The 17620-nt window shown below is 38.7% G+C and overlaps 1 protein-coding gene across 3 annotated transcripts in view; it reads left to right on the top strand.

The window, feature by feature from the left end:
• The window catches only part of SIN3A (SIN3 transcription regulator family member A), a 56332-nt gene that overhangs the window by 2997 nt on the left and 35715 nt on the right, over positions 1 to 17620 (top strand). The window contains exons 1-3 of one of the 3 annotated variants that reach the window (XM_011382115.2): positions 912 to 1178; positions 12714 to 12935; positions 16020 to 16199. In XM_011382115.2, the coding sequence (XP_011380417.1) occupies positions 12747 to 12935; positions 16020 to 16199 (369 nt within the window). In that variant the 5' untranslated portion in view covers positions 912 to 1178; positions 12714 to 12746. Of the gene's footprint in view, positions 1 to 911; positions 1243 to 12713; positions 12936 to 16019; positions 16200 to 17620 lie in introns of those variants that run through there. The other 2 variants (XM_023524402.1, XM_011382116.2) reach the window with 2 other exon arrangements.

The raw sequence follows: 17620 nt of genomic DNA, 5'->3' as shown, positions 1-17620 counted from the left end.
TGGGGCTATTTCTCGGCTCTGGTTACAATCCTTAATTCTGTTCTCTACTTACTGTAGAGAGTTGTGGCTGCTCCGGATATTTGTGTTTACCAGGAGGCAGAGTGTGGAAATGTAAATTGTAAAGAGAGAACGGCATTGGAAGGATGAGGTTCTCTTTTTCTTTAAGGGGGCATTCCAGGGTGGTAATGCTCCTGCCTCTCCCCTTCAAATACTAGGGATTGGATCTCGGTTGCTGAGCTCCACGGCTCCTCCTGTCTCGGGCCCTGGAACTCTCTGCGCTGTCTCTAGTGTAAACATTCCACAAAAGGACTGCTAAGGTTCAGCCTCCTCGCGCAGGGCGGAGTCAGCCCCTTCCTAGACGGGCATCCTGGCCAATGGAGGCTTCTACCGGGCACGAGGTATCCAATCCGATGGTTGGGGGCGGGGCATGGCCCGGCAGTGTGGTAGGAGGCTTCTGTCTTACTTACCGACATTTTACCCCACATCGGTTACTTACCTTCCTAGGGCAGCGGGCGAGCTAGGGGTAGCCTTCCAATGCGATGACCGGCGAGGGCGGGAGCTGACTTGTTGGGCCTGTGGCTGAGACGGCACAGGGCGGGATATGTGGAGTCCTCCAATGAGACGTGAATAGCTTCCCTGTTCCCTCCAATAGTGTTGCGGCTTGGGGGTGGGATTCAGCAATTCATCTCCAATAGGCGGGGTTGAGTTAGGGACGCTCCCCGCCAATAGGGGCGTGGAGAAGGTGAGCGGCTCCCCCTCCCCTCCCAGCAGATGGGGAAGGGGCGGGCAGTCAGCAGGCACGGCAGAACGATTGGCTAAACCTTTGACAGGCGGATAATGCAGCCTGTGGCGGAGCGAAGTCGAGTCTTTCCTCTGCGGGGCGGGCCGGCGGAGTGGGCGGGATTTCCCGGGTAACAGAGAAGCGGCCGCGGCGGTAGAGGCGGCGGAGACGGTTTCTCCATCTTCCCCCCCTCCCCTTCCCCCCTTGGAGTTTCCCTCCCTCCCTCCCTCTTTCCCAGTCTGGGCACCTGGGCCTGTGACTGCTTCGTTAGCGGAGAGGAGGCTGCCAGTCCGCTTCGGCGGGCCTATGCTCCGTACTGTTCTCGGGGCCTCCCTGCTGAGCCCAAGGCTCACGCCGAGAGGGACACGCAGTAAGGAGCGGCCGAAGCAGCTTTGCGGTGAGAGCACGCTGGGCCGGAGTCAGAGCGGGGAGCCTGTTGGCGGGTAACACGGGACCCGAGGGTGTGTATTTTTAGGGGGGGGGCTGACCTCCTCGGCTTCCCGTAGAGCCGCCGGGCGGGAGGTGTGTGGATGTGTGAGGGGGGTGGGGGGCGGAGCAGGGTAGCTCCGTGCGGGAGGGGGAGGAGAGCGTAGTCCCGGTGCGCGCGGAGGGGGCGGACTCTCGCGCCGCCGCTCAGGGGCGGGGTCGGCGCGCGCGTGCGATTGTGGAGAAAGGGGCGGGGCCGGCCCTGTGCTGAATGCTGTCTGCGGCCGACCCCCTCCCATCCTCCTGGGGTGGGTGGGGCCTCGGTTTGACTGCTGCGCCTAGGCTTACTGGGTTGGGGGACGGGCAGGGGGTCTCCCGCGTGTGGCTTCGGGACGAAGCAGGGAGGGGGAGTGAAGTCTGTCTTCCTCCGCCTTCTCGGGATCCGGTTGGCCGGAGGGGCCATACCGAGCGGCGATGCCACGCCTCCTAGCCGCTCTCCCCCTCCCCCCGGTTTCCGCCTCCTTGGCAAGTGAGGCGGGGCTCGGGAAAGCCCGCTGTCGGTCTGGCTGGGAGTCGCGGCGCCTAGGTCTGCCCCGCCCTATGTCTCGGAGAGTGGGAGGGGCCCCAGTCGACCCGAGCTGTGGAGGTGTCAGGACACACTGTTGTGGCTCGGCCGTGCCTTTTGCTTGGGGCACGAGGGCCTGGTGTCGGAGCTTTTGTCTCCTTGGTCCTTGCAGTGGGGATGGCACTGTGCAGCTTGGAGAGTGCGAGCATGGTAACCGCCACTCCTCGTTGTAATTATTGGGGCGATGTGCTCAAGGTCCTTGCGTTGAAGTGTGCGGTCGAATGCTGCTCGCTATATGACCATGCTTCCGCAGCTGTGATGGTGGGGGGAGGGATAGAGAGTTATCAGAGACTGGAAATGTGGCCGAGGACCTTTCCTGGAGTTCCTTGAGGTTCAGTTACCGTCGCTGTACGGGGCGGGGCTTTCTTTGAGCCAATGGGGTGGTGGGTAGTTAGTTAGACTTGGCCACTGTTTCGGTGCCTTAGGACTTCAAACCCAGTTAACTGTGAAAGGCTTTGGGAATTCCTGCTCTTCACAGGGCTCAGCTTTAGAAAAGGAAGTTTTGGATTTACATTTTACTATTAAAATTTGATTATAAAAGATGGTGATTAACAAAAAACCCTGAATATCCTGATTTCATCCTTGCATTTTTTAATGCCTTCATTGTACAGGTGGGTCTGCTATAGAAGCCTAATTTCACAAAGAAATAAGTTGCAATTTAGGTAACTATAGGTGTTCTTGAAAAGTCTTCTGGTCTTATGAAATTGTTAGAACGTCTAGACCACTTTATATTCTCTAAAGTATACTAGTCTTACCTCGTTTTATTACAGGAAGTGGAGTGAAGTTGAGAACTAGTGTGGCCTTGTGTATGTGACATCTAGTGTTGCCTTGCAACCTGTATTGGAGAATTGCCTTAGGACAACCATTTTGATTGAGGTCTTTGCTCTGCTTCGATAGTCTATTATGAAAAATAAAATGTTTTCAAGAGAAAATAAACATTGAATTATCAGTTTTTTTATTCACTAACATCCAAGCAAGTCCTTTGGCTAATTGTCTGAAGTTAAATTCTAGGTTTGTGCTTTGCTTGGTTGAGACTGAGAGCTTGGTGCCCTGTGCTGGACATGTCTGAAGAGAGTAAGTCTCACCTCAGCTAAGGAAGTAGGAGTGGCAACAGTATCTTTTTAGTTTAATGGTGGCTGTAATAGAATTGGGCTGGATACTGAAAACCTGGGTGTTTTTCCCAATGCTATAAACTGGCAAAGATAGTGAAGACAGTGGAGGATTTACCATTGAGGAAAGTTTGGTCCACATGTGGTTGTCACCACCATTTACAGCACGAGTGTGCTGGGAAATGGAATACCTGATTCTTGCCCTTAAAGAATTTATTGCCTATTGGTGTAGCAGGGTCACAAGTCCCACAGAGACTTTAAGAATTCACATAAGAACCTAGTTATAATCTAAGGAAAGTTTCATAAATGCTTGTCTCTCCAGATATCAGTATTACAGATTATGTAGTTTTGTCAAAATTAAAGACCCTGGATAGATTGGCATTTTGTAATTAAGGTTTCACCTAAAGGATAAGATTCTTTTTTTTAAGGAAGGAGATGTGTAGTGATTTGATAAGATTCCTGGCAAAGCATAGTCCTATTCACATCTTTAGTGCAAACAGACAAGATATTGGAGAGTTGTGCAAGGCAGATTTTATGCCTGTGAATTTTAGTTGGAATTAAAAGATTATGTTCATGGAGTTCAGTAATCTAGTGCAGTGCTTTAAAAGGCTTTCTCGTTCTTCTGGTTAACACCACCAACCAAGAGTTTGTTAAGCTTTACTTTCTGTAGTTCTTTTAAAAAATTATAGTTACATGTTTTTTCAAAGTACATCCTCTATCTCCTTGAACAATCAGAACTCAGCATTTATTGAGCCCTTACTATGTCCTAGACACTGAGTTAGGCACCATACATTTATTAACCCATTTAATCCTCATGACAGCCTGTGTAGTGGATACTGTGAAATCCATGTTTTAAAAGTGAGTGGCACAGACAAGTTAAATATATGGTAAGTGGCCAAGCCAGGATCTGAATCCAGGCATTCTGGTTCCAGAGTTCATGCTCTTAACTCTTCATTTCAGCTACCTCTGGTCTCAGGATAATAAACAGAGAAGGAACAGTATGTTTTTTCTTAATTTTGGTTAAAATAGATGTATAAAACAAAATTCACCATCTTAACCATTTTTAAGTATTCCATTCAGTGGCATTAAGTACATTCAAATTGTTGTGCAACTGTCACCACCATCCATCTCCAGAACTTTTTCATCTTCCCAAACAGAGACTGTAGACATATTAATAATATAAATCTCCCCCCAGTCCCTGCCAGCCACTATTCTACTTTCTGTCTCTAAATGTTACTAAGTACATCATAGAAGTGGAATCATACAGGATGTCAGTTGTGTGTTTATTTCACTTAGAATAATGTTCTCAAGTTTTATCCATGTTGTAGCATGTGTCAGAATTACCTTTTTAATGATAAATATTATTCCATTGTATGTGCAAACCAATTTTGTTTATCTGTTCATATGTTGATGGACATTTGGGTTTCCACCTCTTGGCTATTGTGAATCATGCTGCTATGAACGCGGGTGTATAAATATCTCTTCAAGTACCTGCTTTGAATTCTTTTGGAGGTATACTCAGAAATGATATTGCTAGATCATATGGCAATACTGTTTGTTTGTTTATTTATTTATTTGAGAAACCAGCAGTATGCTTTTGAAAGCAGCTTTGAGAGAAAAGATTAGGACTCAGATTCTAAAGGTGGATTGAGTCAACACCCATTTATTGACCACCTTAAAGAGCTCTGGGCTGACACAGGAAGAATGTTTGTTCTCGAGAAGTTAAAAGGAAGGGCAAATATACATCTGATGATTTTACTACACGTCAGTGTAGGTTGACTGCCATAAGAGTCAAGTACATGTTCAGAGGAGGGAGATCCCACCTATGGATGGAAGAACAGGGGACATGGAATGAGAAACAGGAAAAGTGAAGTCTGAAACCATAGATCCAGTTTAGGCAAGTTTTAAATGACTTTTAGAAATCTCACTCAAAGTATCCCCAGAGAGTGCTTTGAAATGTTAGAAGGGATGGCATCATGTTGAAATTGCCAAGTGGATTATAGTCTGTTTTTCAGTTTGTGAATCCTGTTCTTTTCAGTTTGCAGATTTGATTGCTTCTACTGCTTTGGAAGTTAAGAAATCACAGTAAAGAAATTACGAAGTTGGCATATATGTTACTGTTACCCTGTCAAGCTCAAGATGTATTATTAATATGATCAACTATTGTGTCTTAATACTTTCTACAACATGGGTTCATGTTTCTGCTTCTTTAATGTGTGTAGTAGAAGTGATATCTTATGATTTTTATGTTTTTCCTTGTTACAATTTAAGTAAATAATTCTGGATATTTATGTTTTTGTTGAGGTTAAGGTCAAATCATGAAACCCATTCAGCAGCATACTTGGATAGTCTGTGAAACAGGGTTCTGCCATTATTAAATAATATTCATTCCAAATATTTCAAGGAATTTTGTTTTCCTGACACTTTTTTAAAAAGCATGAATTCTAATTGTCTTTAGACAATTACCTAATGGTCTTTTAACAACACATTAAAAAACCAAAACTTTGCCTTTATTTAATTATGTAATTTTCTTTTGGGGTCTCTTCAAAAGATGTGCCCAGTGGGATTTGTTATCAGTTATAGCCAAATGCATAGAGGATTTTGTCCTCACACATCAGGGCAACTTCTTGTTGTTTTTTCTCAAGGAGCACTGCACCTAGTGGTGCACAGTCCGTTTAGATTGGGACTTAACTTTCTTGATAGCCTCAGTGCTTAGGACAGTGCTGGACACAGTAGGTGATAAATAGTTTACAAATTGAAATCTAATGGTATTTTAAAGTTTGCTAACTAGAGGTTATCTAGTTAGTAATTGGTAGCAATTTCTAACTGATAATCTCTTTTTTTTTTTTGCCCCTCCGTTTTTTTGCTTTTGTACTCCCCACCCCACTTCTGGCTTGTATGCCAGCATGTCATTTGTATTTACCAGCGTCTTGGCAGTGAACATTTCCTTAGTCCTGCTGGTAGCCTCCAGGGCTAGGCTTGCTGACTTGCAGGCTGTTGAAGTATACATATACACATCCACAGTCCCTTATCTGCAACTCTGAAATGCAAAAAGTTTAGTTTATTGGTTGGTTGGTAAGTTTGGTTTCACAGCTAATTTAGGGGCACAACTTGATCTTGGCTGTCCAACTTGGTGCAGAAACATGCTTGATTTTGGAGAGCTACCATAGGCACTATATTACCTTTCTAAAATCCAAATAATGCTCTCAAATTTCTATCTCTAACTGAGGACCTCTCCCTTGCACTATAGACTAACATATCCAGTGGCCCACTCTATATTTCCTGTTGGATATCTACTAGGCGTCTTTGTCTTTTTCATATATGGTTTATTGGAAAATCCTATTTGTTTTGTATTCAAAATACTATCCAGAATTTGACCACTTAATTCTCTCAATCCCTAGCTACAGCAGCAAGTGCCACTAATATCTCTAACTCATTTCAGTAGCACTTTAACTGTTCTCTCTGCTTTGTTTCTGCTCCTCTTCAGTCTCTTCTTAATGCAGCAATGTAAGTGACTCTTACAAAACCTAAGTCAGATCGTGTCACTTCTCTGCTTTGTCAATGACTTCCCATTTCAGTCTGAGTTATTAAGTCAGGGTCCTTATGACTTATGAGAACAAATACTAGTCTGTCTTTCCTCCATTCTGGTGCAGTTATCCAACCTTTTTGTTCTTGGAAAATATCAAGCACAATGTGTACCTCAGGGTCATTGCATTTGCTGTCCCTTCTGCCTGTAAGGCTTCCCCTACTGGTTTCCACATGGCTAACTCCTTACTTCCTTTACTCAAAAGTTACCTTATCAACGAGGTGTTCTTTGGTCACTCTTATCTAAAATTTCAAAAACCTCTTTTTTTCTTTTTAATACTTGTCACTATCTAATAATCTGAATGCTTTGTTTAGCGTCTTATTGTCTGTTTCTCCCACTAAAATGTAAACTTAATGAGAGAGAGAGTTTGTTTTGTTTACTAGCCCCAGCTCCCAGAACAATGCCCAGCATATAATATGTGCTCAATAAATATTAGAGGGTGCTTGCATACATGTATACATGAATGAATGATTTAGTTTCCACCACAGACAAGGCAGTATGCTAAGCACAGTGGAGGATACAAAGATCATTAAAGGCATGTGTGCTCATGTCTGTAACGTCAGAAATATGGCTAATAGGATAAAGTCAGTATAAGGTGAGCGACACATCTACCTATCCTCTTCAGAACCTTCTCGAGTCCTGTTCTTTATAATGCTTTCTTTGTACCTTTAGTTAGCATATCTTCTATTATACTTAGTCTGTTATGTTCTCCCATTCTCAGTTAATTTATAGAAATCTTGTCGCACAAACGAAATGTTAAATGTCCTTGAGAATAGGAATACACAATTATTTCCTTCTTTTATATTACTTAAATATTTTTTAACTTTTCATTTCGAAATAACTTCAAACTTCAAAAAAGTTGCAAAAATAATCCAAAGAATTGCCTTATAACCTTCACCCAAATGCATCTTAGCATAGTACAGTGATCTAAGTCATAGTTAATATTTGTACAATACCTTTTAAGTCGAACTAGCTTCCTCTTCATTTTCTATCTATAACATCTTTATCAATTTGATCCAATTTTAGTTTTTGAGTTTCTTTTTTGAGCAGTACTACTTGTAAAGATTCATATTTCATGACATTTTTTCTTTATTGGAGGTCTTCGAAAGAACGGAGAAAATTCTTTTTAATGGAATAAACTCATTTTAGTTATTTGTACATCTGAGCTAAATTATGGAATCTTAATGATCTTAGTTTTCCTATATCTTGAAACATTTTGGTATTTCATTTTCCTGGGCATTATTTCATCATTACTCATTAGTTATTCCCAAGTATGCCAAAAAAGACTAAAATAATAAGAAAATGGAAGGATGATGGAATTGCCTAGAAGGATGATGCAGTAGTAAAATAAATCATCACTATTACAGTTCAGTTTTCTTACTGCCTTGCCCAAAGCATTACAGCATCTTTCAAGAAAGTATAAAAGAAGTTGGGAGATACCATCTTAAACATTATGTAAGATGTTAACATTTGGGAAATCTGGATAAAGATTATATTACAGTTTTTCATACTGTCATAACTTTTTAGAGCTTTCATTGAACATATTTGATAATTCATAATTTTTCATTTTCCTATAATAGCAAAGAGAAGAAAACTAAGAGAGGAAGACATTTCACAATTATTAGAGGAACTAGTAGATGAATGTAGTGCAGTAGATAGCAGCACTCTAGACTAATGATGTTGGTAAAAGTGATTGTGTAAGCCAAGTTACAGGCTTTGAGTCTTCAGATGACAATAGCCTAGATGAATTTTCTCAAACTGAAGAATTTATGAATGCACAATATATTTGAGGGAAAAAATAAGGAATGATGTCCTCGTATTTCCTCATGAATGACTCATCCAGGTAATCATTCAATGAGGACTTTAGAATGCAATATTTTCAACAAGAATCAAAATCATTCCAGTTTGCTGAAAGGATATACAATAGTATTCTTTCATCTTTTAAGATATTTGTGTAGCACAACTTAATTGGTATGGTTTTAAGTGTACACAGGTGTGTGTACAGAGGCACTTGGAAGGAAATATAATGTAGAAATAAAATTATTGGATTGTTTCAATTGGTATTAGTCTAAAACTGAGAATATTTGCAGTTATGGAGCAAAGAAGATGGCTGTCCTCTTTTTTACCAAATTAAGAACTGAGTTTTCAAACCATTGTGCTTGATGATATAAGGGCAAAAAAGAAAGGAAGGAAAGAAGGAAGGAAACCCAAAAACGATAAGATAGAACTTTAATAGAGATGTACCTGAAATCTGGAATCAAAATTTACAAAATCACTATGTTCCAAGTTCATGCATCCCAGTTAATGACCAGTCGGTTGCATTTTAATGGTTATTGCCTATTTAAGGTATTTATAGCTTCAAAATCAGGAAAACATGAAATAATAAAATTTGGATTTGTTTAAATTTTTACTAAAATTTTTAATAGTTTTTTCACCCAAATGGTAAGTGATAATGATGTTTATTTGGCATACTGAAGGTAAAAGGTGAATCACATGTCATAAAGAAATCAGTGATATCTTTTGTATAACCAAGATGATTGTTCTAAGCTACCTTGGTAAAAATTGTCACACTACAGTATCACATAATTTCACCAAAGCTCACAAAAGGTATATACCAAATGGAGTTACCATTATATTAGATCAGGGTTTCTCAGCCTTGGCACTATTAATATTTTGGGCTGAATAGTTCTTTGTTGTAGGGGACTGTTCTGTGCACTGTAGGATGTTTGGCAACATCCCTGATCTCTATTCATGAAATGCCAGTAGCGTCCCTCTTCCCCTAATTATGACAAAAATGTCTTCTGACATTGCCAAATGTGCCTCGGGGTTGGGCGGGGGTGGGGGGCACACAAGATCTTCCGTGGGTGAGGACCACCTCATTAGAAGGATATAAAAATGATTTTAGGGGAGGCTTGGGTTTTAGATCTTGTGCTGTTTTGAGAAGACAATTTTATTGAACTGTTATTCTATGTAATATGGGAAATGTAAATAGATTGCCTTTTTAACTTACTCTGGAATACTTTTCATTTCCTAGCAGAGTTAGATCCAGAGTGGAGTTTTGGACAGGTTTTGAAGAAGACTATGACGGGCACTTGCAGTGGGTTGAAGTAATTACATTCACTTAATACTTTGATTAAAAAAAGAAAATTTAGCTTTTAAAGAGAAACTTTCCATTTTTTCAATAGTATTCATTTAAGTAAACTGACTAGGACACATTTTATGTGATTTTATATGATGCTGACCATCAATAAAAGAATAATTTCAGAGAATTTTTTTATTATATAAATAAAAGAACTTTAAAATGTCTAGTTCAAGATGATTTCAATACGGAATCAAGAGGCACAAAAGGGTCAACCATAAATTAAATTATTTCAAAAAGAAAGTACAGTATTGTATACCTAAAAGCGTGGATGCTCGGATAGTTTGTTTTGTACACTTATTTCTCTGAGTTTATCTTGATAGGAATAATTCTGTTGTCTCCATTTAAACCAATTTGTGAAATTTAATCTAAATGAAAACATAAGATTCTTTAAAGTTGGAGTTTCTGTTTGGATTTTAATCATGGAGAAATGTTTTGATTTTTAGGAGGCAAACTCTTTATTAAAGACATTTTAGATTGTAGAATTAGAAAATTGGTTTTTATTTTTCTTACTCTGGCATGGTTAGCTTTTACCTTCTAACTTTTGTCTGAAGTCTGTCACATTTGTTCCCCAGTTCTACCCCATTCCAAAAGACTCCCCTGCATTATCAGAATTTCTCTGCTCTGCTCGCTTTATTTGGGCATTATGATTCCTTTCCATGATGATTTGGAGCTGTTCCCATTTTTTATTATCACACAAGGCCAGGTGACTTTTTTGTGTTCTGCTGACATTGTTCACATTAGTCCTTTTCACTAGTCATCATCCCTCAAAATCTTTCTAAGTGCTTTTAAAAAAAAAAAAAAATTCTCTTCATAGACAGGAGTTCTGTTAACAGTGTAAGCTCCAAATCTGAAAACAGTTGGAGACCATAGTGGCACGTAAAAATCATGTCAGCTGAAGCAGGGCTGGAAAGTAGCTTTGTGTCTGACCTGTGGCTCCATCATTTGGTATTTGAATACTTTATAGTCTGGAGTTAACGTTGTGCCTTTCTGCAAGCAGGATTCTATAGTTTGTCCATTATTCTACTCCAGATTGGCCATGTATGCCAATGAGAAAGTTTAGCCTTGTGTTCCTTCAGCCAGCTATGTGACCTTCAAGTTACTTAATTTGAGTATCAGTTTCCCATCTGACAGGATTGTCGTGAGGAGCATATCAACTGATAGCAGTGATCCTTTTAACAGATCAGGAAACAGGACCAAAGTTGTATGGCTTCCTGTCAGTTTGAACTAGAATCCAGATCTTAACAGGTACTTTAATCTTTTCATAGTCCTATGCTGTGCTCTTCTGATCGAAATTTGGTTTTCCATTTATGAAGTATTGACTTTTGGTTACAGAGATTAATCTCAGGTAGAGTTGAAGCATCTGGGTTTCAAACCAGCAGAACCCAAGACCAAACAATGGTCTAGATCATTGGTGTACATAGAAGTGGCAGTGGAAACGTCTTTAAGACTTTTTACCCTGTCCATTTATTAGACCTATTTCCTCATCCCAAAATAATAGGTTGAGGTTGCATGTTCATAGTCAATTGACTGGTGGCCCTTAAGTACTAATAGCATGGGTAAATCTATATTTCCAACATCTTACTATGTCTGAAAAGTTTTGAAATATTTAGCTAAACATACTGCTTATTACAAAAGCTTAAGAAAACAACCATTGAAGACATTGAAATTATTTCCCCTCAGCAGCTGTCAGCACTATTTCAATTTTAGTTAACTGAGTTCAACAAATTGTCACGCATGAATTTAGGAGACTTAATCCTTTGATCTAAAGTTAGGGACAACAGAAAGAGGTTATCTGTAGTTTGAGATTTACAAAAAGTATTAAAAGTGGACGGCTTGCAAAAGAAAACAGTTGCGCTGCTGTGTCAGGGTTCACTTAGGTTTGTGAGGTATGAGAAAAAACCGAGACACTATTTCAAGACGGAGGATTAGAGCAAGGCAGGGTGAGCTTGATGATGAGGACAGAGAAGAGGTGAAGAGGCCTTGGGGAATCCTTGTGAGGACAGCTTCACCTTCAGGGCTTGCATGCTCCCAGGGAATGAGGAGAAGAGGGATGGGTGACTTAGAAATTAGGTAAAGCCTTTTTTTTTTTTCTTTCCGTTTACAAAAAGCTTTGCTGCACATGGAGGGGAAATGGCTTGTGAGATCTCATATTACTGTATTTTTTATCTTCTTACCACAGGAGTGGTATCTTTTTAAAGATTTTTTTTTGTGACTGAAAAGGTGGTAAGACTTGGCCCCGTTTTGTCTTCAGATGGCTGGAACATTCTTATTGATATGCTTGTGTTACTATTGGTGTTGGAATACCTCTGAAAAGACTCAACTGGATTCTTAGCCAGTAGTACTAGACTTTTCGTGTCTTGCAGGAAACAAAGTGACCCCCACAGAGGAATTATTGACCTAAAGGATTCTGGAATTTCCTTAGTGCTCAAAAATGTTAGAGTCAGAAGAAGCCTTAGAAATTATCTGTTCCAACTTTCTTATTTTATAGTTGGAGAAATAAACTCACATGGTTTGAGGAACTTGTTGAAATGTACACAGCTTCTTAAATGGGCAAGTGTAGAACCATTGTCCTCTTACTCCTCACCCATTGCTCTTTCCATGATACTGTTTAATTGTTGAAGCAGTTGATATTTTAAAAATTAGACGATTATAGTTCTAGGTTTTGAGAGGAATTAGGAAGAAGCACTTGAGTAGCATGTGAATATATAATTAATATTTAGGAATGATGGCATTTGAGAGAAAACTGGAGAATAAAGAAAGGTGTATTTGTGTGTTTTTTAAATTGGAAGTTATTTTTCAACTTTGCAGTGCCAGATTAAACTGTTATTATTTAAATTTTGCCTTTCAGGTATGATAGCCTGTCCACTGTGGGGTGTGTGTGCACAAGAATGCATTTTACATTACCCAGTGGTCATCTCTAGGATGAAGTAGATAATCAGTTCTGGGAGTTGAGTTTGTACTAAATTTGGGCAACTGATCCTAAGTTGTGCACATCTTACCGGAGCACGAATTGGTTTGCATATTGTTGCTCGTGGTTTCTGCAGGTTTTGTAGTGCATCCCTGAGCATGAGCGCAGAATGAAGCGACGTTTGGATGACCAGGAGTCACCGGTGTATGCGGCCCAGCAGCGTCGGATCCCTGGTAGCACAGAGGCTTTTCCTCACCAGCACCGGGTTCTTGCCCCTGCCCCTCCCGTGTATGAAGCCGTGTCCGAGACAATGCAGTCAGCCACGGGAATTCAGTACTCTGTCACACCCAGCTATCAGGTAAGCTAGGGCTAACCAAAGGACTAGGCATGAAGAGCGAGCATTGGTGGTTTCATCCATTTAAAAGATTTTTATTAAGCACTCAGTTAGATATAAGAAATGTTTATGGGATATATGTAAGGTATACAAAATAATGAAAACAATCTACACTTGTGTACTTACCACATAAGTTTTTAAAAAAAGAATGTCATGACTTTTGACATTCACTGTGCATTCCTCCCTCATCCCTTGAACTTTCCCCCCTCCCTTCAGAGGTAGCCACTAATTAGAACTTTGTGTTTATCATTTCCTTGACTTTTTTATTTTTTAAAGTCATTTTGTTTATACTTCTAGACAGTAAAATTGTTTAGTTTGGGTATTTTTGAACTTTTATATAAATGAAAATATAGTTTCTTCTTTAACTCACTTTTTTTACTCAGTGTAGTTCCTAAAACTTAGCCATGTTTTTGTGTGTAACTGAGTCATTTTTACTATTATGAATTATATGATTATATCCGATTTATTTATTCTTCTGTCGATGGACAATCTGTTTCCAGACCTATGCTATTATAAAAATGCTACTGTGAACATTCGTAGGTGGTTCTCAGCATAGCGGTACTCACAGTGGCAATCCATGACAAAATAAAATTCACCAGAATTTAAATGAATGCACTGCTTTTATCAAGAGTCTTGCTATGGTGGGAAAAAGGCAGCTGAAGTAAACGGGATGGTTATTAGTGAAGTAGTTGGTTTACATTCTGGTGCATACTCCTTTTCTTCTTGCAGACCACTCAGCAGGTTTAAGTGCATAAAAAGAAGAGTTACTCCAGTATCTGGGAATTGCTCGGTCACAGGGTGTGCACATCTTCACCTTAGCAGCTGATGTCAAATTGTTTTTGAAAGTTGTATCAATTTATATTTCCACCAGCAGATATTCCTATCGTTCCACACTGATTATTCATTTCTTGTCTGTTCACTCTATTTTGTAAAAATGGAAGAAATTTAAATTTTTTTGCCCTTTTTAATTATGAAAGTAAATATCACCATTTTAAAAAAATGATAGAAGATTACTTTTTCCTCTGAACCCCTAGCTAGACCTTATCCCACTGGTACATTTCTTGGAAATCTAAAATTTTAATGTATATACAAGCACATGTATGTTTACCTGCCTAGCTACCTAGATACACTTCTCTTTTTACACAGTTTGGATCATACAGTATATACTATTCTGCTATTTGCTCTTTTTATCTAACATATAGTAGACAGCTTTCCACTTGAATATATATGTATAGATCCAAATACTTTTTAAAAATCACTGCATTTATAATATTCCAGTCCAGGTCATTCTGAACAATAATTTATTTAAATGGTTTGCAGAGGTCTTCTTCAACCTAACTTCTTAGTGACTTTTAATATATGACTGTTACTGGGAATATAAATTGGTATAATTTTTCTTGAGAGCAATTTTATAGTTTGTGTAAAATTATTTAGTTATAAGAAAACAATCAAGAAGCAAACCAGGTAAAGTAGGATATGGTGATTCCTTAGATGTCTTCCTCAGGAGTCCCCCTTGAAGGCAGTATAGTGGGCCTTCATGTGGCATTTGGTGCAGCAGTCAGAGGACTGCTACAGATGAAATCTTTAAGTTAGGACTTAGAAGAAAGAAAGGTTGTTTGTTTTCCTTGGGTGATTACTTTTATGTGAACAGGTTCGTGATTGTTTCCTATATTTGGGATAAGTTACATCTTTTCATATACTGGAAACTATAATGTGTCCATACAAAACCAACCATCTCAAATAATTATAAACTCTAGTTAAGTCTTGTAAAAACCTGTCTAACATAGGCGTGTTGGAATTAGAAGCTCAGAATAATAACCCTTCTTATGAGACATATATCAGAGCTTTTAGAATTGTCTAGTTTCTTTTTACTCTTAATGTGTACTGTATTATTTCTGTGGATTTGTAAGTAGTTGCTCTATTTCCCACCCTCCCCTCTGCCCAGGGTGATCTTTATAAATTTGTGAGAACTTGAAAAAGTATTCTCTCAAGTTGTAGTACACAACTTACATTGTTTAGAGAAAATGTAAATTATTTACTCTCCCTATTTTGGAGGTGTGGCATATCAGGTATATATGTCCTTAGTTGTCTTCTGTAGTGGTTAACAGTTCTGAAATAGGAAAATTTTATATAACATTTCTTACAATACAAATGGAGGAAAGGGGCTTGTACTTTTATGTCACCCTTAAACTTATAAGAAGATGAGAGAGAGAGAGAGAGAATATGAATGAAAGAACAGAAAAGATATGTTTGAGGTCAAACCACCAACAATTTGGAAGAAATTTTTGTTTTACTTTAGAAGTGGCAAATGAGGATAAACAAAATAAACAAAAAGTAAAACTCTTTTCCAGCCCCACCTCCACAAGAGAAAATGCTAACATTTTGATATATTGTATGTTTGTTGTCTGGTATTTAAAATCTTTTTATTGTATTATATGTACTGTTTTTATAATGTGCTTTTAAAAATTATTTAAAAGTTTAAATTCATATGTCATACTTATGCATTCAACTTATGGATTGTGAACATTTTTTAATGTTAAAATACATGCATCTCTATCAGTGCTTTTCAAAATGTGGTTCACAGAGAGCTGATGTGTATAGTTTCTTACTAACCTGTAATAAAGTGAGTATAGAAATTGAGTGTTTAGAAACTTTATAGTGACTGGACATTGTAATTTTATATCTGTAAAATACAATAATGGAAATTGGGAGCTTTTGTATTTTTTATTTCATTTTCCTAGTAATTCATTTTTATTGCATTTACAAAGGTAGTGGCAATGATGGATTGGAATTTAAGAAAAATAAAACTGATGCTTAACCACAGATAATTTGAGAAGTACTGAGCTATATAATATATAACAGAATGCAGAGAATTCCGTTATAATATGGGCGGACTATAATTTATTTCACCAATCCCATCTTGTGGGAAATTTGGGTTTCTAATTAATATCTTTGTGTATGCAAGGATATGCATGCATGTTCTTTACACACATTTGGGGAAGAATGCACAAGCCTTGAACTTTCTTGTATATGTTTTGTCCCCTCCAGGTTTCTGCTGTGCCACAGGGCTCTGGTGGCGGTCATGGGCCCACCATAGCAGCAGTTCATAGCAGCCATCATCATGCAACAGCTGTACAGCCCCATGGAGGCCAGGTGGTCCAAAGTCATGCTCATCCAGCCCCACCAGTTGCACCAGTGCAGGGACAGCAGCAATTTCAGAGGCTCAAGGTATAGTATTCAGCTCCTTTTCTTCCATCAAAAAGTTTGTCTCATAGCAGGCAGCATTGGCTTGGCTTGTCTCTTAGTGGTGGTGGTACAACTTTTAACATACTAGACTAGGGGTTGAATCACAAGAAGTTTTACTTTTTTTTTGTTTTTAAGATTTGCCATCTGAGCCTGATCTAGAAAATATATTCAAGAAACGTTTTTGGAATGTATGAATGCATGGCACTCAAATGTATCAGGATCGAGGGGCTATTTTCACATGAAATCAACAAAGTCTATTTTTTGGATGCCTCCTTTTGAACTCTTAGTTCTTAATTCTTAGCTTGGTATAGGTTTTATTGAGCATACACATGGTTGGCTACAGTCCTGTATAGTAAGTGGGCCCAGTATTATCTTATGGTTTAATCTTTTTAGTCCTGTTTATGAATAGCTGAATTGGCTGGCATCTTCAAGTCCATCCTTAGTGAAACACATGCTCCTTTTTGGGGAACCTTTATAAAGTTTAGGGAAGACTATAATTGTGAATGAAGTGTTAGTGTTTTCATCTGTTCTACTGAATATATGCCATTGGTTTTCAGTGCTTTGAAATTCATGAGGCTTCTGTAGAGAAGTGAAGCTTGTGTTCTCATCTAACCTTTTTTCTCTGCTTACTTGAGTGTTATTTTTTAGAATATGTGATTGTTGTGGCAAGTGTTCCAGATTTCAGTTTTTCTAATTTTAATTTACATAAAATTTAAACTCAAGTGCAGAAAATATAAAATTAAAGAACTATAGAGAGATAAGATGTTGGATCTTTATTTGGTCCTGTCAGCTTAATTGTATCAAGTAGTTTGCAGGTAGGAATGAACAAATACCTTGGTCTTCTGTTTTCCTTGTTACTTAGTCTAGTTCTCTCTGACCCTGTCCTTCTTGGTTTGGGTTCTTAGGAACTTGTTTAACATTGGCCTAAGGAAAGTAAATGATACATAAATATAAAACATACTAAAAGCTAAGCTATGTAGAGGGAGTTTGTAAAATTTACTTTGGTCTATGTTAGCTTAAGTAATTAAGAGTTGACTATATTTAAGCATAGTCTTTTAAGGGTACAAATTATTTGGACCTGAAACTTCACTCTGGGCTCTGTCTTCGGGAAAATGATATAAGCTATATTGATGTTTTCCTTACAACGTTTTTACTCTCTGCTTGTGGAGTGACATCTTTGTACCAAAATGTATTATTGCTATAACTTAGCACTTCACCAAGCCCTGAAAATATTTTTTAGAGTTGGTTTGATGTTATTTAATTCCATATTAATACTGTATTCAGCAGTTAATACCTTAGTGTTGCAAAAGAGCTTATAAACTTGCTGTTAAACTAACAATATATTGATTTCTATAGCTTTTGTCAGCCAGCTCTATTAAAGCACGGACCTATTTTACTCACCT

The sequence above is a fragment of the Pteropus vampyrus genome, unplaced genomic scaffold, assembly GCF_000151845.1.
Source record: "Pteropus vampyrus isolate Shadow unplaced genomic scaffold, Pvam_2.0 Scaffold462, whole genome shotgun sequence".
Classification (NCBI taxonomy): domain Eukaryota; kingdom Metazoa; phylum Chordata; class Mammalia; order Chiroptera; family Pteropodidae; genus Pteropus; species Pteropus vampyrus.
This window is presented reverse-complemented; position numbering and strand designations above follow the sequence as displayed.